This window comes from Sciurus carolinensis, chromosome 4, assembly GCF_902686445.1.
Source record: "Sciurus carolinensis chromosome 4, mSciCar1.2, whole genome shotgun sequence".
Taxonomy (NCBI): domain Eukaryota; kingdom Metazoa; phylum Chordata; class Mammalia; order Rodentia; family Sciuridae; genus Sciurus; species Sciurus carolinensis.
In genome coordinates, this window is record NC_062216.1 from 169799938 (window position 1) to 169820434 (window position 20497).

Here is a 20497-nt window from a genome sequence, read left to right on the forward strand (position 1 = left end):
GTGGACAGAGGTATTCAGTGTCCCTAGTATCTGCTGCTTCAGGTGGTACGCATGACTTGAAGAGTCTGAACCCCGGTGCTCCAAGGCCCAAGTTTGAATCTTGCCTCTGCCTCTTATTGGTTGGGTACCTTGAGCAAGCTGCTTCCCTCTCTGCCTGTTCTCCATCTGGGAATCAGGAGTGATAATCACACTTGCCTTCAAAGTTGTCTGGAGGAGTGACAAGTTATTATGTGAAGAGAGTTTTGTGTGGTGTCTAGCATTAGCATTATATAAAGCACTCACCCTGATTAGTTGAAGTATATTTTTAATAATTAGAAAATAAATTGAGGGGAAGGAAAAATAACAGAATGAATCAAACACCATTACCCTATGTAAATGTATGATTACACAAATGGTATGCCTTTACTTCATGTACAGAGAAACAACATGTATCCCATTTGTTTACAATAAAAATAAATTTAAAAAAAAAAAGGAAAGAAAATAAATTGCCACATTGGTAAGAGAGACTGTCTTGATATCTGTAGACCATGCAGTGTTGTTCAGTTTTTACTGAGTTTCTGAGTAACTGACAAACTTTTTAAAGACATCTCTTGTTACCTGGATTATAAAGCAATAAAGAAAACAGAAAATAAGACCGGCCCTATGGTACATAACTGTAATTCCAGCTAAAGATTGAGGCCAGTTTCAGCAACTTAGTGAGACCCTATCTCAAAATAAAAAGCGCTGGGAATGTAACTCAGTGGTAGAGTGCTTACCAAGTGTGTGCAAGGTCCTGGGTTCCATCCTAGCACTGCAAAAACAAAACAAGAACTGGAAAATATAAGGGGAAAAAAAATTAGCCTCACTTAGCCCCTACCCAGCAGTACTTCAGTTGATGTGTTTCTATTAGTATAAGCCTTCTGGTATATGTACACATGCATATGAGATTGGTGTAAAAAGAGTTAACACTCTCAACCTGTGTTCAGTGTCATGGTCAGTGGCTCCGGAGTCTTCCCTGGAATGACTGTCAGGAGCCTGCCCTTAACTGCTGGATACTTAGGTTCTTCCTACTTACCTCTGTTAAAAACAGTGTCAGTCAGCCCAGTTGGTGAACTCATGGGACCAAGTCTGAATAGTTTAAGGATGTGTAGAGGTCTCTGGTCACTTATCTCCTCCTGACCCTTGACTGTACCATTCACAATGCACCAGGTCTGATTGGTAGCTGCACCAATTCAAGCTATGAGGACATGGGGCGCTCAGCAGCTGTGGCCAAGCAGGCATTGGCCCATGGACTCAAGTGCAAGTCCCAGTTCACCATCACACCAGGCTCTGAACAGATCCGTGCCACCATTGAACGGGATGGCTATGTGAGTACCCATCTACCTCTGCCCCTTGCACCTGCAAGTGGGACAAGCCACAGCCTGTTGGATCAGTGCTGGTGTAGGTCCCAGTGGCTGCCCTAGGGTTCCAGTATAGTTCTTCATCCTGCAAGCCACTCACCTGCCCTTTCCCATCAGCCAGTTGCCTGCTTCTGACAGTTCCCTATCTTCTCTCTCCCCAGGCACAGATTCTGAGGGATGTGGGTGGCATCGTCCTGGCCAATGCATGTGGCCCTTGTATTGGCCAGTGGGACAGGTAAGGGGCACAATTTTGATAGGATAGCCCCTGTATACTGGGGTATGCATCCCCACAAGTTGAGGGGAGACATTGTTGGGGTGGAGAGAAGAGACTCAAGTCAGAGGCCTCTGGTTCAAGAGGCTGCTTGCTGCACAGTAGAAGACAGCCAGGCATAGGGATGCAGAGCCTGCAGCATGGCTGAAACCTGGGCTGGCAGGATGAGGCCAGCAAGGCCCCATTCTCATGGGCACAGCCAGGGACTCAGGGGTGTGAGGAGGCAGCTGCCTGGTCAGGAGACTCAGGCCTGCACCTGGGCTCTGCCTGTCTCTTGTGTGGTCTCAGACAAGGCCTAGCAATTCAGATTCTCTCCTGGGTCATGAGCAAGGCATGTGCCATAGGAACCCAGCCCATCTGACCTCAGGACAGGACAGATGACACATATATCCCTAATCCTATCCCTTTTGACCTGGCAGGAAGGACATCAAGAAGGGAGAGAAGAACACAATTGTCACTTCCTACAACAGGAATTTCACAGGCCGTAATGATGCAAACCCTGAGACCCATGCTTTTGTCACATCCCCAGAGGTAGGATTACCTGGCCAGGCTCTAGCCTGGTGGTCAGTGAGAAGGTGGGGTTTTGGTTGAGAGCCCCTCTGCAGGGCTGCTGAGGAGGGTGGCATTGCAGGGCAAGGGATTTTCTGAATGGGACCAAGTGCCATGGCCTCCTGAGCCCTCAAGCATTGTGCTTCCTGGGCACTTCCAGCCTGGATCTCCCTCGAGTCAGAGGATTATGAGATGTGTTTATGAGCACTAAAGATGGAATCTCACTCATTGGGACAAGCCCCAGCCTTTCTCTAGTTTAATAGCTATACAAGCTTTGTCAAGTCACTTACCTTCCCTGAGCCCCAGAATTGTATCAGGGTTACATGAGAACATATGTGGAGTTCTGGTTTGCAGTTCCTTTTTCCTTTTCTTTTTTTGAGACAGGGTCTTCTGTTTTGCTTACTATGTTGCCCAGTCTGCCCTTGAGTTGTTGGGCTAAGTGATCCTTCTGCCTCAGCCTCCTAAGTAGCTGGGACTAAAGGTGCATGCCACCACGCCAGCTCCAATTTCTGGACAAATTTCCAAGCGCCATCTTAGCCTTGCCACACCTAGGGCCAGGGGTCCGGCCGAAACCCCGACACCAATTTTCCTAATAAAAGTTAGGCCTTGCCATTATGGTAGGCACTGGGTAAGCTGAAGTGGCCCAGGCAGCTTACCCTGCCTCAGTCATCACTGGCACATGGCCTTTCTCTTTTTTGCATGAATGTTCCAGAACGTTTGTGCTTCTTTGCAAGGGAGGGCATGGCTCTTCCACTTTCCATGTGCTGCCCACCTAGGAGCATTTTCATCATTGCAGAATTTCTGTGCTGGGGCTTCTCCTTGTCTGTCCAGGAAGCCTACGGGAAACCGGAGAATACCACAGTAGTTCCTGCCTGGCATGTGGGAGAATGCTGAGCTCAGGTCTCAGCAGCAGGGGTAAGGCCAGATGGCCCTTGGATTCCCGAGTCCTCTGCAGCACAATGGTCTGTGATCCCAAAGACAGTTCTATAGTTCTGGTCTCTGAGAAATGGAGCCTGGGATGAACATGGACATTTCCTGGTTTTTGTTCTCAGCTTGGTCTAGGCTTCAGCTGGGATGAGGAGGGTGTGATGGTTATGCTAATCAGCAAACTGGCTTGTTCCATTTCAGATTGTCACAGCTTTGGCCATTGCAGGGACCCTCAAGTTCAACCCAGAAACTGATTTCCTGACAGGCAAGGATGGCAAGAAGTCAAGCTGGAGGCTCCAGATGCAGATGAGCTGCCCCGAGCGGTGAGCAGGCGCTGTCACCCTATTGTCAGTCTCTGAGGGCCTGCTTTGGCCTGGGTGTCTCAGAGCCACTGCTGGTTGCTATGCCAGGATACTTCCCAGCATCTGAGAATCTGAGGCTGGCCCGTCTTGGGCAGGCAGGAGTTACAATGTTAGTGAAAGTGAAGCGGCTACATTCCCCGGGAGGAAGTGACTTGGGGCACAGGAAAGCCTGCCTGCTCGGGGAATGAAGATTCAGCACCCAACATTCTCTGTCCCCTGCTGTAGGAGTTTGACCCAGGACAGGACACCTACCAGCATCCCCCCAAGGACAGCAGTGGGCAGCGGGTAGATGTGAGTCCTACTAGCCAGCGCCTGCAGCTCCTGGAGCCTTTCGACAAGTGGGATGGCAAAGACCTAGAGGACCTACAGATCCTTATCAAGGTCAGCAACAAGAGGATGGGGCAGAACTGCTGGGCCCCCAGTTCCCTGAGCATCAGAAAAGGTTAGGAACCCATTGGGAGCAAGGGTGGGTGGTCAAGATGAAGGTGGGACAGGAAGGGAGATCACTGCAGAGGGAGGGAGGGCATTGCAGCTGGGGCTTCCCCTTCTCCATGGCCCCAAGCTGAGTAGAGCTGCATCTGGCTAGCTGCTGTCCAGGGCTCTCAGTCACTGGACATATGTGACTGTACAGTGGGTTTCCACACCTCTGGCTTCACTGAACAGGCTCCTGAAGCTGTGGATTCCTCCTAACCCCCGTTGAGCACTAGTGGGTATGGTCTGTGTTTGGAAACTGAACTGAGCCTTTACGTGTGGCCAGGGACCTCAAACCCATGTCTGATATTAATTTATGTGTTTACTAAGGGGTCTTGTGCCCTGTGGACACAGCCGTTATTATTAAGCCCACGTGACCTGAGTCTGATCCGCCACCAGCCAGGATCCAGTGTCCCAGGCTCCTCTGTGGCTAACATGAAGTCTGTTTAATCTTCCACCCTGGACAGTTCTTAGTTGAGGGTCTAGGCCTGGAGTGGAAGTGAGCAGATACACCTGACCTCCTTTTAAGTGGCTGACCCATGAGGGAGTATCCTGTCCTGGGGACGGAGAAGTTATTGAGCGGGTGGTTGATTGTCTTGCCTGAGCCTGGCAGCACCAGGACTATAGACCACGCGTCCAGAAACTGACATGCTTCCCTGGTCACTACTGAGCCCTGGGCACATGGACCTGCCTGCTGCCTGCCGCTGGAGGGCTTCTTCTTTCCTTTACCATTCATGCGCTCCATCCTGACCTATGTCCCCTCTGCACACATCCAAGGTCAAAGGGAAGTGTACCACAGACCACATCTCAGCTGCAGGCCCCTGGCTCAAGTTCCGTGGGCACCTGGACAACATCTCTAACAACTTGCTCATTGGTGCCATCAACATTGAAAATGGCAAAGCCAACTCTGTACGCAACGCTGTCACCCAGGAGTTTGGCCCTGTCCCTGACACTGCCCGCTACTACAAGGTAGGGCAGAGTCAATGAGGACAGTGCTGGTGACCACTTTTCCTGAGGGCCTGCAGGGCAGGCATGGGGAGGACATGGGGAATAGAAACGGGGGGGGGGGGGCAGCCACACCCCCAGAGGGAATTGCCACCTTCCCTGTAGCAGGGAAGGAATGTGGCTTAGCTCAGATGGGCGAGCTGGGTACACACACCCAGGAGGCCCTGCCCGGGAGCCATTAGTGAGAGGAGCACTGTTGGCAGGTATTTGACCCAGTGTTGGAGGAAACTGCCTTAGGAAGTCAGAGGGATACTGGGGCTCAGAGAAGAAGGAGCCTTACAAGGCCTTACAGGGAATAGGAAGTGAGGTCCCTGGCCAGGCTGGCCTGGTTGGCCCAGAAGCCAGGGTGCAAGGAATATGGGGACAAGGCTAGAGGAACCACGGGGCTGCCAGGGCTAGAGGCAGAGCCAGAGTCTGCTTTCTACTCTTTCTGCTTTGAGAAATGAACAGAACCAAGGCTAGTCCCAAGTCTTGGCCTGTCAGGATCTCCAGGCAGCCCTTGGTGGCTGGGCAGGGCAGAGTGGGTGCTTGCTCTACCCCAGAGCCCACACCACCAGGTATGCAAGAACCTTGTCTCCGGCCCCCACTGTGTAACCACAGCTCTGCCCCACTCTGGCCTCCATTCATTCTGCCTCTGCACTGAGCCCCAGTGTTGTGACTCCTGTGCTCACTGTAGCCAGGCAGGCAGGGCTCATGTCCACCTGCTTCTTCCCCCTCAGGGCCTAGTTGGGCCCAGTTCACCCTGACTTTGGCTGCCCTTCAGAGCCGAAGAGGAAGGGCCCCTCCAGTCCCTTCCCCCAGAGGCCTCAGTATGCCCAGGGGCTAGAGGGTGGTGCATGCCTTCCTCTGCCTCACATACTCCCCTTGCCTGGCAGAAACACGGCATCAGGTGGGTGGTGATTGGAGACGAGAACTATGGTGAGGGCTCCAGTCGGGAGCATGCAGCACTGGAGCCTCGCCACCTTGGGGGCCGGGCCATCATCACCAAGAGCTTCGCTAGGATCCATGGTGAGTGGGAGCCCACACCCAGCCATACCTGCTGCCCTTCACTCACAGCCCAAGGTCACCCACCCTGCCAGCAGCCTACCTGGGCCTGGAGCCAAGTGCCTACCTCCCAGCTTGTGTCCATGGCTACAGTGGAGCCAGCCATTAGCCCCTTCTCAGGTTTACATTGCTCAAATCCAACATCCACCGCTTCACACCATCCCTGGTCTTGCTTCCAAAATTGAAGACCTGAGCAGTTTTCATCCAGGACACATGGTCAAAGTCTGTTCTCATTGTGAACATGTCTACCAAGAAGGCTTCACAGAGACCTTCCAAGGCATACCTGTTCAGGTGCCCCTAATGAGTACCTATATAGTCATTGTGTTTGTTCTCAGTAGTAGGACCAGAGGTGTCTGCCAGGGTCTCAGCCATATTTAGAAAGGATATTCCTTGGCTGGTGGGTCCCTGTGTGGGAAGAGGGAGGTAAGGCTGGGGGCCAGGTAGATGATACCCTGTTAACTGAGTGTGCCTTTGCCTTCCAGAAACCAACCTGAAGAAGCAGGGTCTGTTGCCCCTCACCTTTGCTGACCCTGCCGACTACAACAAGATACACCCTGTGGACAAGTTGACCATTCAGGGCTTGAAGGACTTTGCCCCTGGCAAGGTCAGGGGGCAGGGAAGGAGAGCCGACAGGCCAGGGCCTTCTGGGTAGGAGGGTGGGGACATCCACCTTCTTTCCCTTCCCACGGCACCTGCAGCTCCTCCAGTGAGCTGGAAGGGCCCTCAAGTTCTCTAGTGCCTCTCCAGAGCTGAAGGTGGAGCCAGCCTAGGGCCTCCCCAGTGCCATCCCCTGGGCCCCAGGAGCTCCCTGTGGATGTCATCAAGGCCCAGAGCTGCCTAGGACTTGGTGTGCCTGCTGGCCTCAGGGCCCAAAGCAGCTGCCCGAGGCTGGCCTCTCCCTTGGCCTTCCCATCCCTGCCCCTCATGCAGAATGGTTATGCCTCTAGGAACACCTACTGCGTCCACCCATACCTGCCTCCCTCATTGCAGCCCCTGAAATGCATCATCAAGCACCCCAACGGGACCCAGGAGACCATCCTCCTGAACCACACCTTCAACGAGACCCAGATTGAGTGGTTCCGTGCCGGCAGCGCTCTGAACAGGATGAAGGAGCTCCAGCAGTAAGGAAGGGCCCTGCTCTGCCCTGCCCCCACCTCGCTGGTCACAAGTGCAGTTCTGTGAGCATCGTCAGGGCCACTCTGGTCCATCCAATCATGGCTTCCTACTCCGGGATGGTGTGACCAGACATGCTTCCTGCTCTTTCCCGCCTCAGCCCACTCAGTGACCCATGATGGGAGCTTTTAAAATCATTTTCCAGCCCTTGCCTTCCCACTTTATAGTTTGGTTCAAATCTTGAGCAGCACGGCCTAACTCCTTTATTTTTTATGACAACACTCCCTCCTAAAGAAGTTTTTATTCTGCCTGATCATTTGATGGGTGGCTGAAGGATTTTAGAGAACATTTTTTTCTTGCAAGAAAAATAAGAATCCAAATTCATTGACTGTTCCTGCATGACTGATGGTCTCTGCTGTTTTTACCAACCTCAGGGTTCAGGGAGGGCTTTTTTCAGCCAATGTCAGTTGATACCCCACAGTCACACCTGGAGATGTGATGTGCGCTGTGGCAGAAAAGACCTCCATCACCTCTGACCTTAGTCCACTGGCACCAGCTAGGCAGGCATGGCCCCAGCTCCCATGGTTTCCCTGGTGGCAAGAACTTCCTGGAGTGTGGACCCACCTTCCTCCTCCCTTGGGCACTGATGGCATGGCTGGCATGGTCTTCTTAAATCACTCTAATCACCCTGAGGGATGAGCCCCATCCATCTTGCAGATAAGGTCATGACTAGAATATACTGTGTGTACTGTTCTGGCCCCTTTAGCATGAGGATTTGGTGAAAAATAGGGTCCCCCTGAGGTTGCATGGGCTGATGCTACCCAGGACCTCCACACACTGGTGACCTGGAGTAAAAAGGCTCCATGGAGGCCCACTGCCAGAACAGGACTCGTGCACAGGAGGCCCTGACAGAGCCACTCTCCTGCCCAGATCGGGTCATCACATGGCTCTAGCTGCAGTCTGTGTGGCAGGCCCCAGGATCCCTGCTCTTCTGTGGGGGATGATACAATTATGTCACCATCCCCTCTACCTGGGGCCAGGAAAGTCCACAGCCTTCACTTCCTAAATCAGGTCAGGAGCTGTTTGGCCAATTGCAGGGGGTTCCTCCCATCTTCCAAATGCAGAGGGGGCGTGTTGCTTCCACCTCAGTCAGTGGTTGGTAGCTTCACAGCCCAAAGCAGCTGCCTCAGGCTGGCCTCTCTCTTTATTAGGAGCCAAGCTCAGCCAGCCAAGGCCCAGCCTGTGGTGGCAGGAATCTCACAATCCCACACCACCACCCCCCCTTATTGCCATTTGGTGGTTGTGGGTAGGTGGGGGAATTCATCTTCAAAGGGATGTGGGGTGAGGTAGGACATGTCCCAGCTTGGCAACTCAGTGATCTTAGATCATGACATTGGCCATTAAAACAGATCCAGGGACCGATCATCAGGATCCTTCCCTGCTGATGTTGCCACTGCTTTATTAAACATTGCTACCACTGAAAACCACAGGGTGGGGCTGGAGAGCTGGGGTGTGGCTCAGTGGTCAGTCTGCCCAGCAGTCTGGCATGTGCAAGGCCCCATTACATCCTCCCCAGCACTGCAAAAAAAAAAAAAAAAAAATCCCAGGGATAACTCTGGGAAGACTTCTAGGGCCAGGCCACTGAGGAGGGAGGGCACACTGGCAGCAGTGCAGGCCCCCATCCTTCCTGGGGCAACACAGACTACTCAGCGACTGCTCAGCTGCTGTCTTCACGAGCAGCTGCACCACCTTTCCCAGGGCTGAGGTAAGGTCTACCAGATGGGCACGGTCCCCGTTGAACCCCAGAGCTAGTTGCTGGTCCACCAGGAGAGAAGGCCCAGGCCAGGCTCACTGATGGATCCCTGCCAGAGACAGAAGGTATGTTTGAGCGCCATTTAGGGATTGACTGCCCTGGACAGAAGATAAAGGGGACCCACGTTGATTCACAGCAGGACCAGCACAGGTAAAGGAGAGGTGGGGCACACAACAGCCAGGAGGCTGCAGGGAAGTGGGGATTATACCAACATCCGTGGCTGGCACAGGGAGCACATGGGGCACAGATCCCTCTCCTCCCCTCCTCTCCTGGGGTCTGTAAGCAAAGTGCTGGTTTGCTGGTCCCAAAGCCTCAGTGGGATCAGGCACTGGTCCTCACCCCCAGGCCTGCCAGCTGTGGTCTAGTCCTGCCAGAAAAGCTGACAGTCCATGACGCCTGGCCTCCAACTATGTACACAGGGAACAGCGTGGGGGCTACTCTTCCTCCTTGGCTTGTTCTTCCCACAGCCCATGGGGCTTATTAAGCATGGACCCTGTCCCTCTTGCAGGCAAGGCACTAAAGCCCACCCACCCTCTGCAACATTCGTGGCAACTTTGTCATCCCACAGCCCCAGACTTGAGAAACAGGGACTCCAGGGAGAAGTGACAGGCCGAGACCCACAAGAGGGGCCTGGTCCCTAACCTGCTAGAGAGCAGGTTCTAGAGTAGAACGTAAAGGAAGCTGCCCCGTCACTGCATGCTGGGCTCTCCCACCACCCAGCGGTTCTCGCTGCACCTTCAAGATCTCTCACCACAAGCGTGTATGGAGCCTCCTTCTTTGGCAGCTCCTCACTGGAAGAGGTGGCCTCCGCAGAGCTGGGCCCTGTGGGGGACGTGTCCACAAAGCTCTCATCCACCACTCGGAAGCGGATCTCCTCACCAGTGTCCATGTACAGGTCATGTGCTCCCTCCTCCGTCTCGTACTCCCACACCCACACCTGTTCTGCTTCATCGCTGGGGGCCCAGGGTCAAGGCCACAACCAAGTCATGGGGAGCACAGAGTTGTGGGGTCTTCCCAAGCACAGACCCCAAGAAAAACCAACCCACCCCAAAATGAGATTACTTTGGCTAGGAAGTCACAGGAAAAGGAGGTGCGAGCCCAACGTGAGAAGCAGGAGTTGCTGGTGCCAGGGCAACGGCACTGCGGCCGGCCCCACCTCTCAAGGGTGACTAAGGCACCGCATGCCACTTCTCATCCAAGCCTGTGACAACCCAACAGGCAGGCAGCTTAAGGGCTTGTCCAGTCCTCAGGAGGATGAGGGGTTGGGAGGTCACCTGCCTGAAGCTCTACCACTGGTGAGAGCAGCAGCCAGGCTGGGTCAGGTGTGCTGTAAGTTCCCGAGTCACAGACCCCACTCCCTGCCACACCAGCCAGGGCAACACACCCCCCACCACCGTCCCCTCCCTCTGCTACCCCAGAGCCCACAGTAAAGAGCCACGCTGCCCTCTACTGCCAGTCCCACCACTGGGTGCTGCCTCCTCTGTACAAGGCCCCTCCCTGCAGGCCACTGTGGCTACAGCTGTGACAAGACAGAGTTCCTCCAGTGAGGAGTCTCATTAGTGTCGCCCCACAGAAACAGACAAGTGCAGCCAAGTGAGCACTGGGATGGGGACAATGGTGAGCCCGGAGAGGGAGATAGTCCAGGATGTAAGCAAGGTGACCCAGAACTGTCCCTCAGCTCTACCCACCATCCAGCCTGCCACCCGCAGACAAAGGCACATGGACACGGTCTGCCAGGAAGCAGAGGTGGGTCAGCACTTCCAGAGCACAAGAGCTGCAGGAGGACAGCAGTGTCCAGTCACAGGATGTGAAGGCTGCCACAAGAGCAGGACCCTTTTACTGAAGAGGACTAAGCTCCCCTGTGACCCACTTTAACCTTGGAAGGATACAACTTGGCAGGTTGCTGCAGTGACTCCGGGGGGATGAGAATGTCGTCAAAGAACCCTAGAGAGACTGGAAGAAACAGACGACAGCATAAGACAGGGCCCAAGAAGCCAGCTACACAAGGGGTATGCATCCCTGACCAGTGTGCCCTTCCCACCTCAGAGCCCCCAACACCTCTGCCTACATCACCTGCCAGCCTGAGCAGCTCTGGGCAAAGCTCCAAGCACCTGGTCCCCAAAGCCTGAGGTCTCAGTCATGGCCTCACGGGGAAAGCAAAGGCTGACCAAGGTCCTCGCTCAATACATGAAGTGGGAGGGGGCTGAGTATCCCTGTGCTCAGCCCGGAGAGCTGAGCAGGCTCCTCCGACAGCAGGGGGAGATCTGCCTCCACAGCCGAGCCACCCCCCACCAACCACAGGCACAGCACAGGCCACCTACCCGCAGCCAGACTGCCCAAGATGCTCAGGGTCACCTTACCATGCACTCCCTCTGGACTGCAGCCCTTGATCTTTCCAATCAAAATCTCATCCAGGAACGGGTGGAACACCACGTATCGAAAATGCACTGAAAGGAAGACAGCACGTCATTGACAAGCAGGCACGGAGGACGGCTGCCCATGCTCTCCACTGCCCATCTCACCACCAGCACACTGAGTCAGTGGTCAATGTCAAGTCCCCCTGCAAATCCACACCCTTTAGCTGAGCCCGAGACCCTCTCCCACCACCCACAAGGTCATAGATTGATCCTATGAAGGACTAGCAGCAGCTGCCCTGGGTCTGTGGGCTGATAAGCCACACCTAAGCCCAGACTCCAGGCCATTGATGACTCCAAGTCAGTTCCAACCTTCCTCCAGTCTCTGCTTTAAATTCTAAAAAGGGCAGAAGCAACTGGCAAAGGAAATCAGGTTTGGAAACAAGTTCCTGTCTCCTGATGACTTGCCCCAGGCATAGTTCTGACCTGGAACAGGATGCTAAAAATGCCCTGAAATTGCGGGGTGGAGGGGGACGTGGGGTGTGTGACAGCTCAGCAAACACACCTTTGTAGGCTGCCATGCCTACCTCAGGCGTCCCCACTCTCCTGATTTCAAGAAAAATAATCCAATTAAGGCCTGTGCCCACATCAAACTGACCCCAGGACCTAGCAGAAACCATGGATGTCACCTGATCATTCCTGCCCCGTGCTCAAAGCCCCAGAAAGTAAACATGAAGCTGCCTCCTGCCACTTGCTGACAGTCCATCATGATCCACCTGTGCCAGACTAATGTTGCCACCACGAGGAAGCAGCTCTTCCCCACTGTGCCAGGGGAAAGCTCCGCGTCCACCATCAGACAGAGCTGAGAGTGGGCAGGTAGGAGAAGGGCAGGATAGGGGGAGGCCAGGACCCAGGTTTTATGGGCACCAGGTAAAAGTGCTCTAAGTGACCAGGGATAAGCCTGGCCAGTCAAGGTTAGTGTCCCAAATTACAGGGCCACCTATTGAATCCTGCCTTCCTTGGACAAGTTTATCCCTCAAATAGTTTTCCATCAGGGCCCCTTCAGCTGCCTAGTCTGCCAGGACTCCCCGTGCCCAGATTCCTGCCACCTGCTTCCCCATGGCTCTCCAGGAGAGGTCATGAGGACAAGAGAGGCAGCAGCTGGTGACCCTTCTCCCTAAGGAGACAAACATCTGAACCATCTTAAAGATGCCCAAGCCATGTGCAGACCTCCCAGAAAGCAGCCAAGGACAGCCCAGGGTCACTTACCAAAGGGTGGAAAAACCCTGTCCCCCATATGACCCAGCATTCAGCTTGGTTTAATGAATCCTCAGCGCCTCACCAGGTTTGCACCAGGCCTGGCTTGAGCATTAGTCTTATGGCGGCAGACAGCACATAATGTGGTGCCCAGGGTGCGCCACTTTTTTTTTTTTTTTTTTTTTTGTACTAGGGATTGAACCCAGGGGTGCTTAACCCTTGCACCACATCCCCAGTCACCCCCTTTTTTTTCTTTGTATTTTATTAGAGACAGGTCTTGCTGAGTTGCTTAGGGCCTCCCTAAGTGGCTGAGGCCAGCTTTGAACTGACAATCCTCCTGCCTCAGCCTCCCGAGCAGCTGGGATTACAGGTGTGCACCACCATGCCCAGCAGGGAGCTCCATCTTGGTGGGGTTCTTCTTTTTGTGTGTGTTTTGGAACTGGGGTCAAACCCAGGGCTTTGTGAACACGAGATAGATGCTTTGCCACTGGGCTCCATCCAAGCTCTGGGAGCTCCACCTTAACACCACATCCAAAAGCCAGAAGCACGTGGCAGGTAGCTCAAGTGTCCATCTGTGGATGGATTGTAAACAAAATGTGGTCCACACATGGGTTAGAAGCCCTAAGGAAGAGGGCTGGGGTACAGCTCAGTGACAAAGCCCCTGCCTCCTATGTGTGATGCCCTGGGTTCCAGTCCCAGCCCCAGCACTCTCCCTCACCAAAAAAGCAGAGTTTGGTTGGGCACTGTGTCACATGCCTATAATCTCAGTGGCTCAGGAGGCTGAGGCAGGAGAATCGCAAGTTCAAAGCCAGCCTCAGCAACTTAGCAAGGCTCTAGCAACTCCATGAGACCCTGTCTCTAAATAAATGTAAAAGAGCTGGGGATGTGGCTCAGTGGTTCAGTGCCCCGGGTGCAATCCCCAGAACCCAGGAAAAAAAAAAAAAAGAAAAAAAAAAAAAAAAAAAAGTTTGTTCTTAGTTGTGGGCTTGAGCAAAATTTGCTCTAGGATAAGTAAGGTTGCCTTGGGATATAGTGAATTTCTACAAAAAGGAAAAAGGGCACTATGATTCCACTCATAGTGGTACCAGTCAGGTACCAGATTGGTCAAGTTCACAGCGCCAGAAAAGTAGAATGCAGGTTTCCAGGGACTAGAGAATGAGAAGTCAGTATTTAATGGAAAGGAAATTCCAGCATAGGAAGATGAGAAAGTCCTGGAGACAGATGGTGGCCATGATAATAATGTGAATAGCCAGGCACAGTGATGCACACCTATAACCCCAGAAGCTCAGGAGAATCACAACTTCAAAGTCAACCTCAGCAGCTTAGTAAGACCCTGCCTCAAATTAAAAAAGGCTGGGGATGTCACTCTGGGATTAAGTGCCCCTGGGTTCAATCCCTGGTACCAAAAAAAAATAATAGTAATAAAATAAAATAAAAATTAAAAAAATTAAAGAGATGGGGATGTCGGGGGTAGGGCTGTGGCTCAGTGGAGCACTTACCCAGCATTATGAGGCACTGGGTTCAATTCTCAGCACCACATATAAATAAATGAATAAAATAAAGGCCTATCAACATCTAAAACATATTAAAAAAAAAAAAGAGGGGATGTAGAGCAATGATAAAGCATCTGTGGGTTTAATCCCCAATACCAGGGAAAAACAATGGGAATACACTTAATGCCACTGAACTGTACACATGCAAGAAGTTAAATCATTAAATTTTATGTTACACATTTTTTTTTTTAATCAAAACAGAAAAACAACAACAAAAGAAAAAACCACCAGTGGCAGGGTGTTTGAGCAGAGCATTACAGGGGGAGGCCAGGACCCAGGCTTGGCAGTACCAGGCACAAGTGATCGTGGATAGCCTGGCAATTCGAGGTCAGTGTCCCAAATCATGAAGGCTGAAGTCTTCTGAGGACCCACCACAAGGGAGGTTCTGTAGAAGGGTTTGTTCATGTACTCAGCATTTGATGAGGTATGCACTGCTGTTATACTATTGGTACAGAGGGGGAAACTGAGTTTCAGAGACGGAAAGCAACCTGTCCTGGGTCACAAAATGTGAAAGCACCTGGCAAATGAATATTCCTCAAAGCACAGGTGAAGGCAGGGCCTGTCCTGGTGCTCTGGCCCCCTGTGGCACTTGCTCTACCAGAGCCTTGGGGAAGGCAGGACAGGGACAGCGGAACTGTGCCTGGGGTCGCAAGCCAGCCTCAAGCAAAGAGCAACGGACCCCATCACGAAATAACAATTCAGCCTGCATGGTGCTCAGTGGCCCCTGAGGAGCTTTATAACCACAAGGGTTATCCTGCTGCACACATGAAGAACCCCAAAACAGGAAGCGGAATGACGTGCCAATGCTCCCACCTAGGGCCAACCCAGAATTCACCTCTAGTCCCTGTGATGTGCTTAACCCAGTGCTCAGGGGCCCACACCCTGTTCTCAGTGAGGACAGGGGACCCGGTGGGGAGTAATGAAGACCAGCGGTCGGTTGCAGACTGAAACAACCAAACACACAGAACTTCCTCAAACTAGACTTATTTCTAGAAGTTCAGGTACCCAGAGCCACTTGCCTCCTGGACAACCAGTGGTCGCTCAGAGCTGGGGCTCAGCTTGGTTCCCTTGTCTGGAAGCAGCCCTGCTGGTGGTTTTCACAGCATGGTCACTATGTTTCTGCTCATGGAAATGCCCCAGTCCACTCAGCCTGTTTCTGAGGGCTCCCTGTAGAGCACGGTAACATCCATGTGAACTAATTAAAGCTCGAGATGCCTGGAAGGACCCCATGAGTCTCAGCACGTTGAGAGGCTCACAAGCAAAGGCTGGGACAGGGCTCCTCAACCATAGGCTGTGAGAGCATCACAGGCACCCGAAAACCACTTCACTTCTGCTCCCAACTTTGACCCCCGGGTCTGGGACAGGCTGAGAATCTGCATTTCCATTACATGCCCAGGTGACAGCAAGGGTGCAGACCTACACTCTATCAAGGCCCGAACCATCTCAACGGGCCGCCTTGTATCCATCAGAACCAGGCCCCAGGTCTCTCTTCTCTGCTAACAACCTTGTAGTCCCTGGATGCTCACCCCTTTCAGTGTGACAGCATTTTCTCCCATCAAGAGGTACAGTCTCTCCATCTCCACCCCTTGCCAGAGCCTTCGCCATGTGACCCACTGGCCACTGGGATTTAAGCAGAGGCTGCAGAAGCGCTTCCACACTGAGCTTTGCAACCTTGGAACTGCCAAGTCCAGAGCAGCCTACAAAATGGAAGACCACAGGAGGCCCCAGACCAGCCAGGCTGCCACTCACCAGAACATGCAGTCATCCTACACTGCCCAGACTGGAGGAACACCACCTAAGTGACCCACAGAATGGAGAAAAGCAATCCAACTGGATGGGTACCTGCTGGGTGCTACAGTCCTGTCCTAGAGCTCTGTGTGGATTAACCCAATCCTCCAGCAGCCTGGAATATAAAATCTGTTAACTGCACCTTACAGATGAGGAGCCAGAGGGATAGAGGTTACATATTCTGCTCAGGACACACAGTCAATAAGAAGAGAAAGGAATTTGCAGGCCCACTTTTTCTTTCTTTCTTTTTTTTTGGCCATGCCATTTATTGAACCCAGGACCCCACGGCATGCCAGGCATTCTACCACTGAGCCACCCCCCCAGCCTTTTTTACATTTTATTTCGAGACATGGTCTAAGTTGCCCAGACTGGCCTGGAACTCATGTATCATCCTCTTTTTTTCTTTTTCTTTTTTATATATATTTTTAGCTATTGATGGACCCTTACTTTATTCATTTATTTGTATATGGTGCTAAGAATCGACCCCAGAGCCTCACACATGCTAGGCAAGTGCTGTACCACTGGGCCACAACCCCAGTCGCCTGTCTCATCCTCTTGAGTGGCCAGAATTACAGGCCTGTGCCACCTGCCCAGCAGGGGCCACACTTTCGACAGCTCTGTCCTCCTGCCTCTCAAGGTCACCCACTCCAGGGATCCTGCTTTCCCCCTGCCACTGCTCTCTAACCCAGCAATGACCTGGTCTGTCTGGCCTGTGTCCTCCACCAGTTGGTGAGCAGCTACAAGGCTGGGTGAAGAACAAGGCTGGGGAGTAGAAAAGACTCAAAAGGGCATGGATGTGGAGCCCCAATCGCAGAGCTGGAGAGTTCTTAAAAATCACCTAGTTTGGACAGGGGAGATAGCTCAGTTGGTAGAGTGCTTGCCTTGTAAGCACAAGGCCCTGGGTTCAATCCCCAGCACCACCAAAAAAAAAAACCAAAACAAAACAAAACAAAAATTCACCTAGTTTACTTCCTGTTTCTTACAGATGAGAAAACTGAGCCCCAAGAAACACAATACCCTAGGAGGAGAAGGTACCCACCTTTGGTGTGTGAAGCGCCATCCCCAGGGAACACATAGGCATCCTCCAGCTTGGTGATGTCAAACAGACAGATGCAGAGTCCCACGTTGTACACGACCTGTGTGCATGTGACTATGAAACCCAGTTCCCCAGAAGTATCTCTGGAGACTCTCACAACCACAAGCAAGTTAAGTATCCCCTTTTAGAGAGAAATGAGTTGAGGCTCTGCAGGAGGTAACCACAGCAGGAAAGCTCAGAAGGATGCAGGGCTCTGGAGAGCAGGCCCATGGTGACATGACAGATCCAGCTTCCAATGCCAGCTCCACCACTAACGGTGTGACCCCTAACTCCATCACTTTACCTCTTGGAGCCTGTTTCCCCAGCTGCAAAAATGAAATGCCAGCTGCAGTGTTGTTAAACTAATAGTGAGGACAGATGGGAAGCCCTATCCTCATGCCTGGCTCAGCCACTGCAAAATTAACCAAGTGAGGATCACTGGTGTTACCAGTGAGGACTGGGTAGGAATCCTGGCTGCACCCACACTACCCACCATCCTGAAGTTCACACTGGAGCTTACAACCAATGAGTGTTGGAACCTCAGCTAACTCCATTGCGCTCGCAACGTCCCAGACACACAGACAGCTGTAGGGACTGTGCTGGCAGAGTGACACAGGGCAGAAGACAGGGCAGAATATTCCATGCCCCCAGTCCCACACCACAGTGCTCCAACTAGTCATTGGATGTCCACTGTCCGCCACTGTAACCTCCTAGTTACAGACCTTGCAGGAGCTGTTCAAGAATTAGCAAGACACTCAGAGAACTCAGAGTTGTGGGCAGACCTCACTGCCACAGGCTCTTGCAAGCCGGCTGGCTCAGGAGGCAAGTGAGAGGTGGCCTTTAAGACCTGGGTTCAATCCCCAGCACCACCAAAAAAAAAAAAAAAAAAAAAAAAAAAAAAATCACCTAGTTTACTTCCTGTTTCTTACAGATGAGAAAACTGAGACCCAAGAGAGGGCAAGAATCTGCCCACTCTTATGGTGTCAACTCCTGACACAGTCAAGAATGGGCCCAGGTCTCCTACTCCCTCAGTTTCTCTGCAGCTTGAGCTCTTGCTACAGAAACTGAGCCCCAAGAAACACAATGCCCTAGGAGGAAACACCTCTTGTGTGCAGCCTCCAGATTTGTCTCAACAGGACTGTGTCCAGGGGACCACATTCCCTTCCTGTATGTTCACACCTTCTCTCTCCACACGTTCATACCTCACTCCCCAACAAACATGCACCTTCTACCTCACAAGGTAACAGAAACCACCCAGGAAGGGTTCTGTGAGTTCCCTCCACCACCTAAACACTCCCAGATCTGTGCACTGACCTCCTTTGATCTCAACCTCTTTTGAAGGGACCTTCTTCCAGTCTAAAGTCAGCCAGTCTTCCTCTCTCTGGCTCCTTCCCAGCCCATCACCTCCTGCTGCTCTACCTATGAAGACCGATACCCTGACCATGAAGTCCTAAGGGGCTATAGGCCCATCTACCTTTTCAGTCCACCATCCTCTCTCCCCTGCCCAAGCCAACGAGCTTCCTCCATGACCTTCCACAGGGCCTCCGCACATGCGGATTCCTCTGCCTGTATAGCTCTTCTCCATCCCTGGCCCACTCCCAACCCAAAAACAAATCCTCCAGTTGGCTTCTCCTCAACATCAAATGGCTCAAGGGCCATCTCCTCAACAAAGCCACCTATCCCTCTCATTCCAGGTGAAGTTCCTTTGTTCCAAGGTGTGTGAACACCTGTCCTTCATGATATTGATATCAACTCGTCATCATATACTTCACCGTGGGGGATTCCCCTCAGTAATTTCTGCTTTTCTCACCACAATCAAATTTATGGAGCATTTTTTCCTGCCAAGCTCTGGCTAAGTGTGGGGATACTGCAAGGAAGAAAACGGACAGGTCCCTGTATTCATGAAGAGGGAAAATGAAATGCACTAAACAAACAAACAAGAAAGTAACAGAAAGAAGGAAGCCAAGTGTGGTGGTGCACGTCTGTAATCCCAGCAGCTCAGGAGGCTGAGGCAGGAGGAGAATGGCAAGTTCAAAGCCATCTTCAACAACTTGGCGAGGCACTAAGTAACTCAATAAGACCCTCTCTCTACATAAAATTTTAAAAAGGGCTGGGGATGTGGCTTAGTGGCCAAGTGCCCCTGGTACCAAAAAAGAGAGAGAGAGAGAGAGAGAGAGAATTAAAAGGAAAGACAGTGATGACACAGGACCACTGAGCAAAGAGGGCAAGCACAGAAGGCAGTGGGAAGGCCTCTCAGGAGCTGGCACTGAGGCACACCAGCATGGCACATAGAAGGTGTGTAAATAAATGGATAAACCTCCTGACAGTGAACTGCATACCGCTAGAACTGTCCATCTTTACAAAAATAACAAATGGTATACAGAACAGCATTAGCCTCACTTCACAATAGAAGCTGAGGCCCAGAAGGAGTGACTTGCTGGAGACTGCAGTGTAATATGGAAGTGTGGAATTCAGTACTTATCCAATTACAGAACTCTTTAAAAGTCCATTTTCTCTTCGGATTCCCTCCTAAATCCTTGTGAGGTTCGGAATACCCCCATCCCGTTTCCAAGTGGAGGCAAGGAGGTCCTGAGACATTCAGCTATTTGCCCAGGGCCACGGCAGGCTTGGCCGTGACCAGGCCTGCAGCGGGTGGGACCGGGGCGGTACCTTGTTGGCCAATTTCTTGTTCAGCTCCTCGGCAATAGAGTCGTTGAGCTTCCTCTCAAACTGCCACGGGGGGATTCGCACGGTGTCCACCATCTCCACCAGGACGAACATCCCGGCCTGCGCCTGGGGCTCTGGGAACCGGAGAGCAGGTCACGCACCAGGGTTAAGGGGTGGGGGGACCCTCAGACCCTACGGTCCCATCTCAGTAGCTGAGACCCCCGCTCCCTCGCCATCCGAGGCCGGCAGCTGGGCTGCGCCGTGAAGACTCGGGTGCCCCACGCGGGCCATGTCCGCTGCCCCAACCCGAGGCAACTGAGGCCGGGCTGAGTTCTCCGTCCAGCGCTCGCGGTGCACGCCCCCCCCGCCCCGCCGCGAGCCCGCAACACGCGCCGCCGCCGCCTCCACGCACCGCGCACCTAGCACCCACCGGCCCCGGTGTTGCCAGAATGTGCACGAGACTCCGAATCCCGTCACTTCCGGAGAGACGACCAATAGGAAGTCTCTACCCGCCCCCGACGCGGGGCGGGGCTGCTGCAGGCTCTTGAGGGGGCGGGGCACGGAGAGGAACTGGGCGGGGCCTCCCTCAGCAGCGGAGCGGTCACACCTGGGCCGAGAGCTTTCCGGTTGCTAGGAGACCTGCAGGCAATTCAGGCCCATCAGTCGCCCTCGTGGACTATGCGGCAGTACCCTACTTCCAGGTCTCAAGAGGTTTTCTACGCCGTAATTGGAGCTCTCCTTCAAAATACAAACAGCACGCGTAAAACCTTCGGTACTCCTGATTAGTACTCGAAGGAGTTGGCAAGAAAGGGGCACAAGGAATCTTCCTGGGATGATGGAAATGTTCTGAATCTTCTTTTAGGTGATGG

At 52.8% G+C, this 20497-nt stretch overlaps 2 protein-coding genes across 4 annotated transcripts in view; one reads left to right on the forward strand and one right to left on the reverse strand.

Moving 5' to 3' along the window:
* Nucleotides 1–7514, forward strand: part of Aco2 (aconitase 2) — a 43864-nt gene extending 36350 nt beyond the window's left edge. The window contains 10 exon segments of the mRNA XM_047548317.1: nt 1189–1346; nt 1541–1614; nt 2070–2181; nt 3328–3406; nt 3409–3449; nt 3714–3869; nt 4737–4928; nt 5840–5972; nt 6491–6612; nt 6999–7514. Of these exon segments, the coding sequence (XP_047404273.1) occupies nt 1189–1346; nt 1541–1614; nt 2070–2181; nt 3328–3406; nt 3409–3449; nt 3714–3869; nt 4737–4928; nt 5840–5972; nt 6491–6612; nt 6999–7133 (1202 nt within the window). The 3' untranslated portion in view covers nt 7134–7514.
* Polr3h (RNA polymerase III subunit H) lies at nt 404–20183 on the reverse strand. 3 transcript variants are annotated; one of them, XM_047548319.1, is made up of 7 exons: nt 20059–20183; nt 19632–19762; nt 16926–17022; nt 11295–11381; nt 10824–10887; nt 9686–9887; nt 404–8983 (listed from the first exon to the last, which is right to left on the reverse strand). In XM_047548319.1, the coding sequence occupies exons 2-7, from the start codon at nt 19740–19742 to the stop codon at nt 8930–8932; spliced, it is 615 nt and encodes a 204-aa protein (XP_047404275.1). In that variant the 5' UTR covers nt 19743–19762; nt 20059–20183; the 3' UTR covers nt 404–8929. The 3 variants fall into 3 exon arrangements, with proteins under 3 accessions (XP_047404275.1, XP_047404274.1, XP_047404276.1); XM_047548318.1 differs by having other exon boundaries at nt 20048–20097; XM_047548320.1 differs by having other exon boundaries at nt 20041–20062.
* Between the last annotated feature and the right edge of the window lie 314 nt (nt 20184–20497).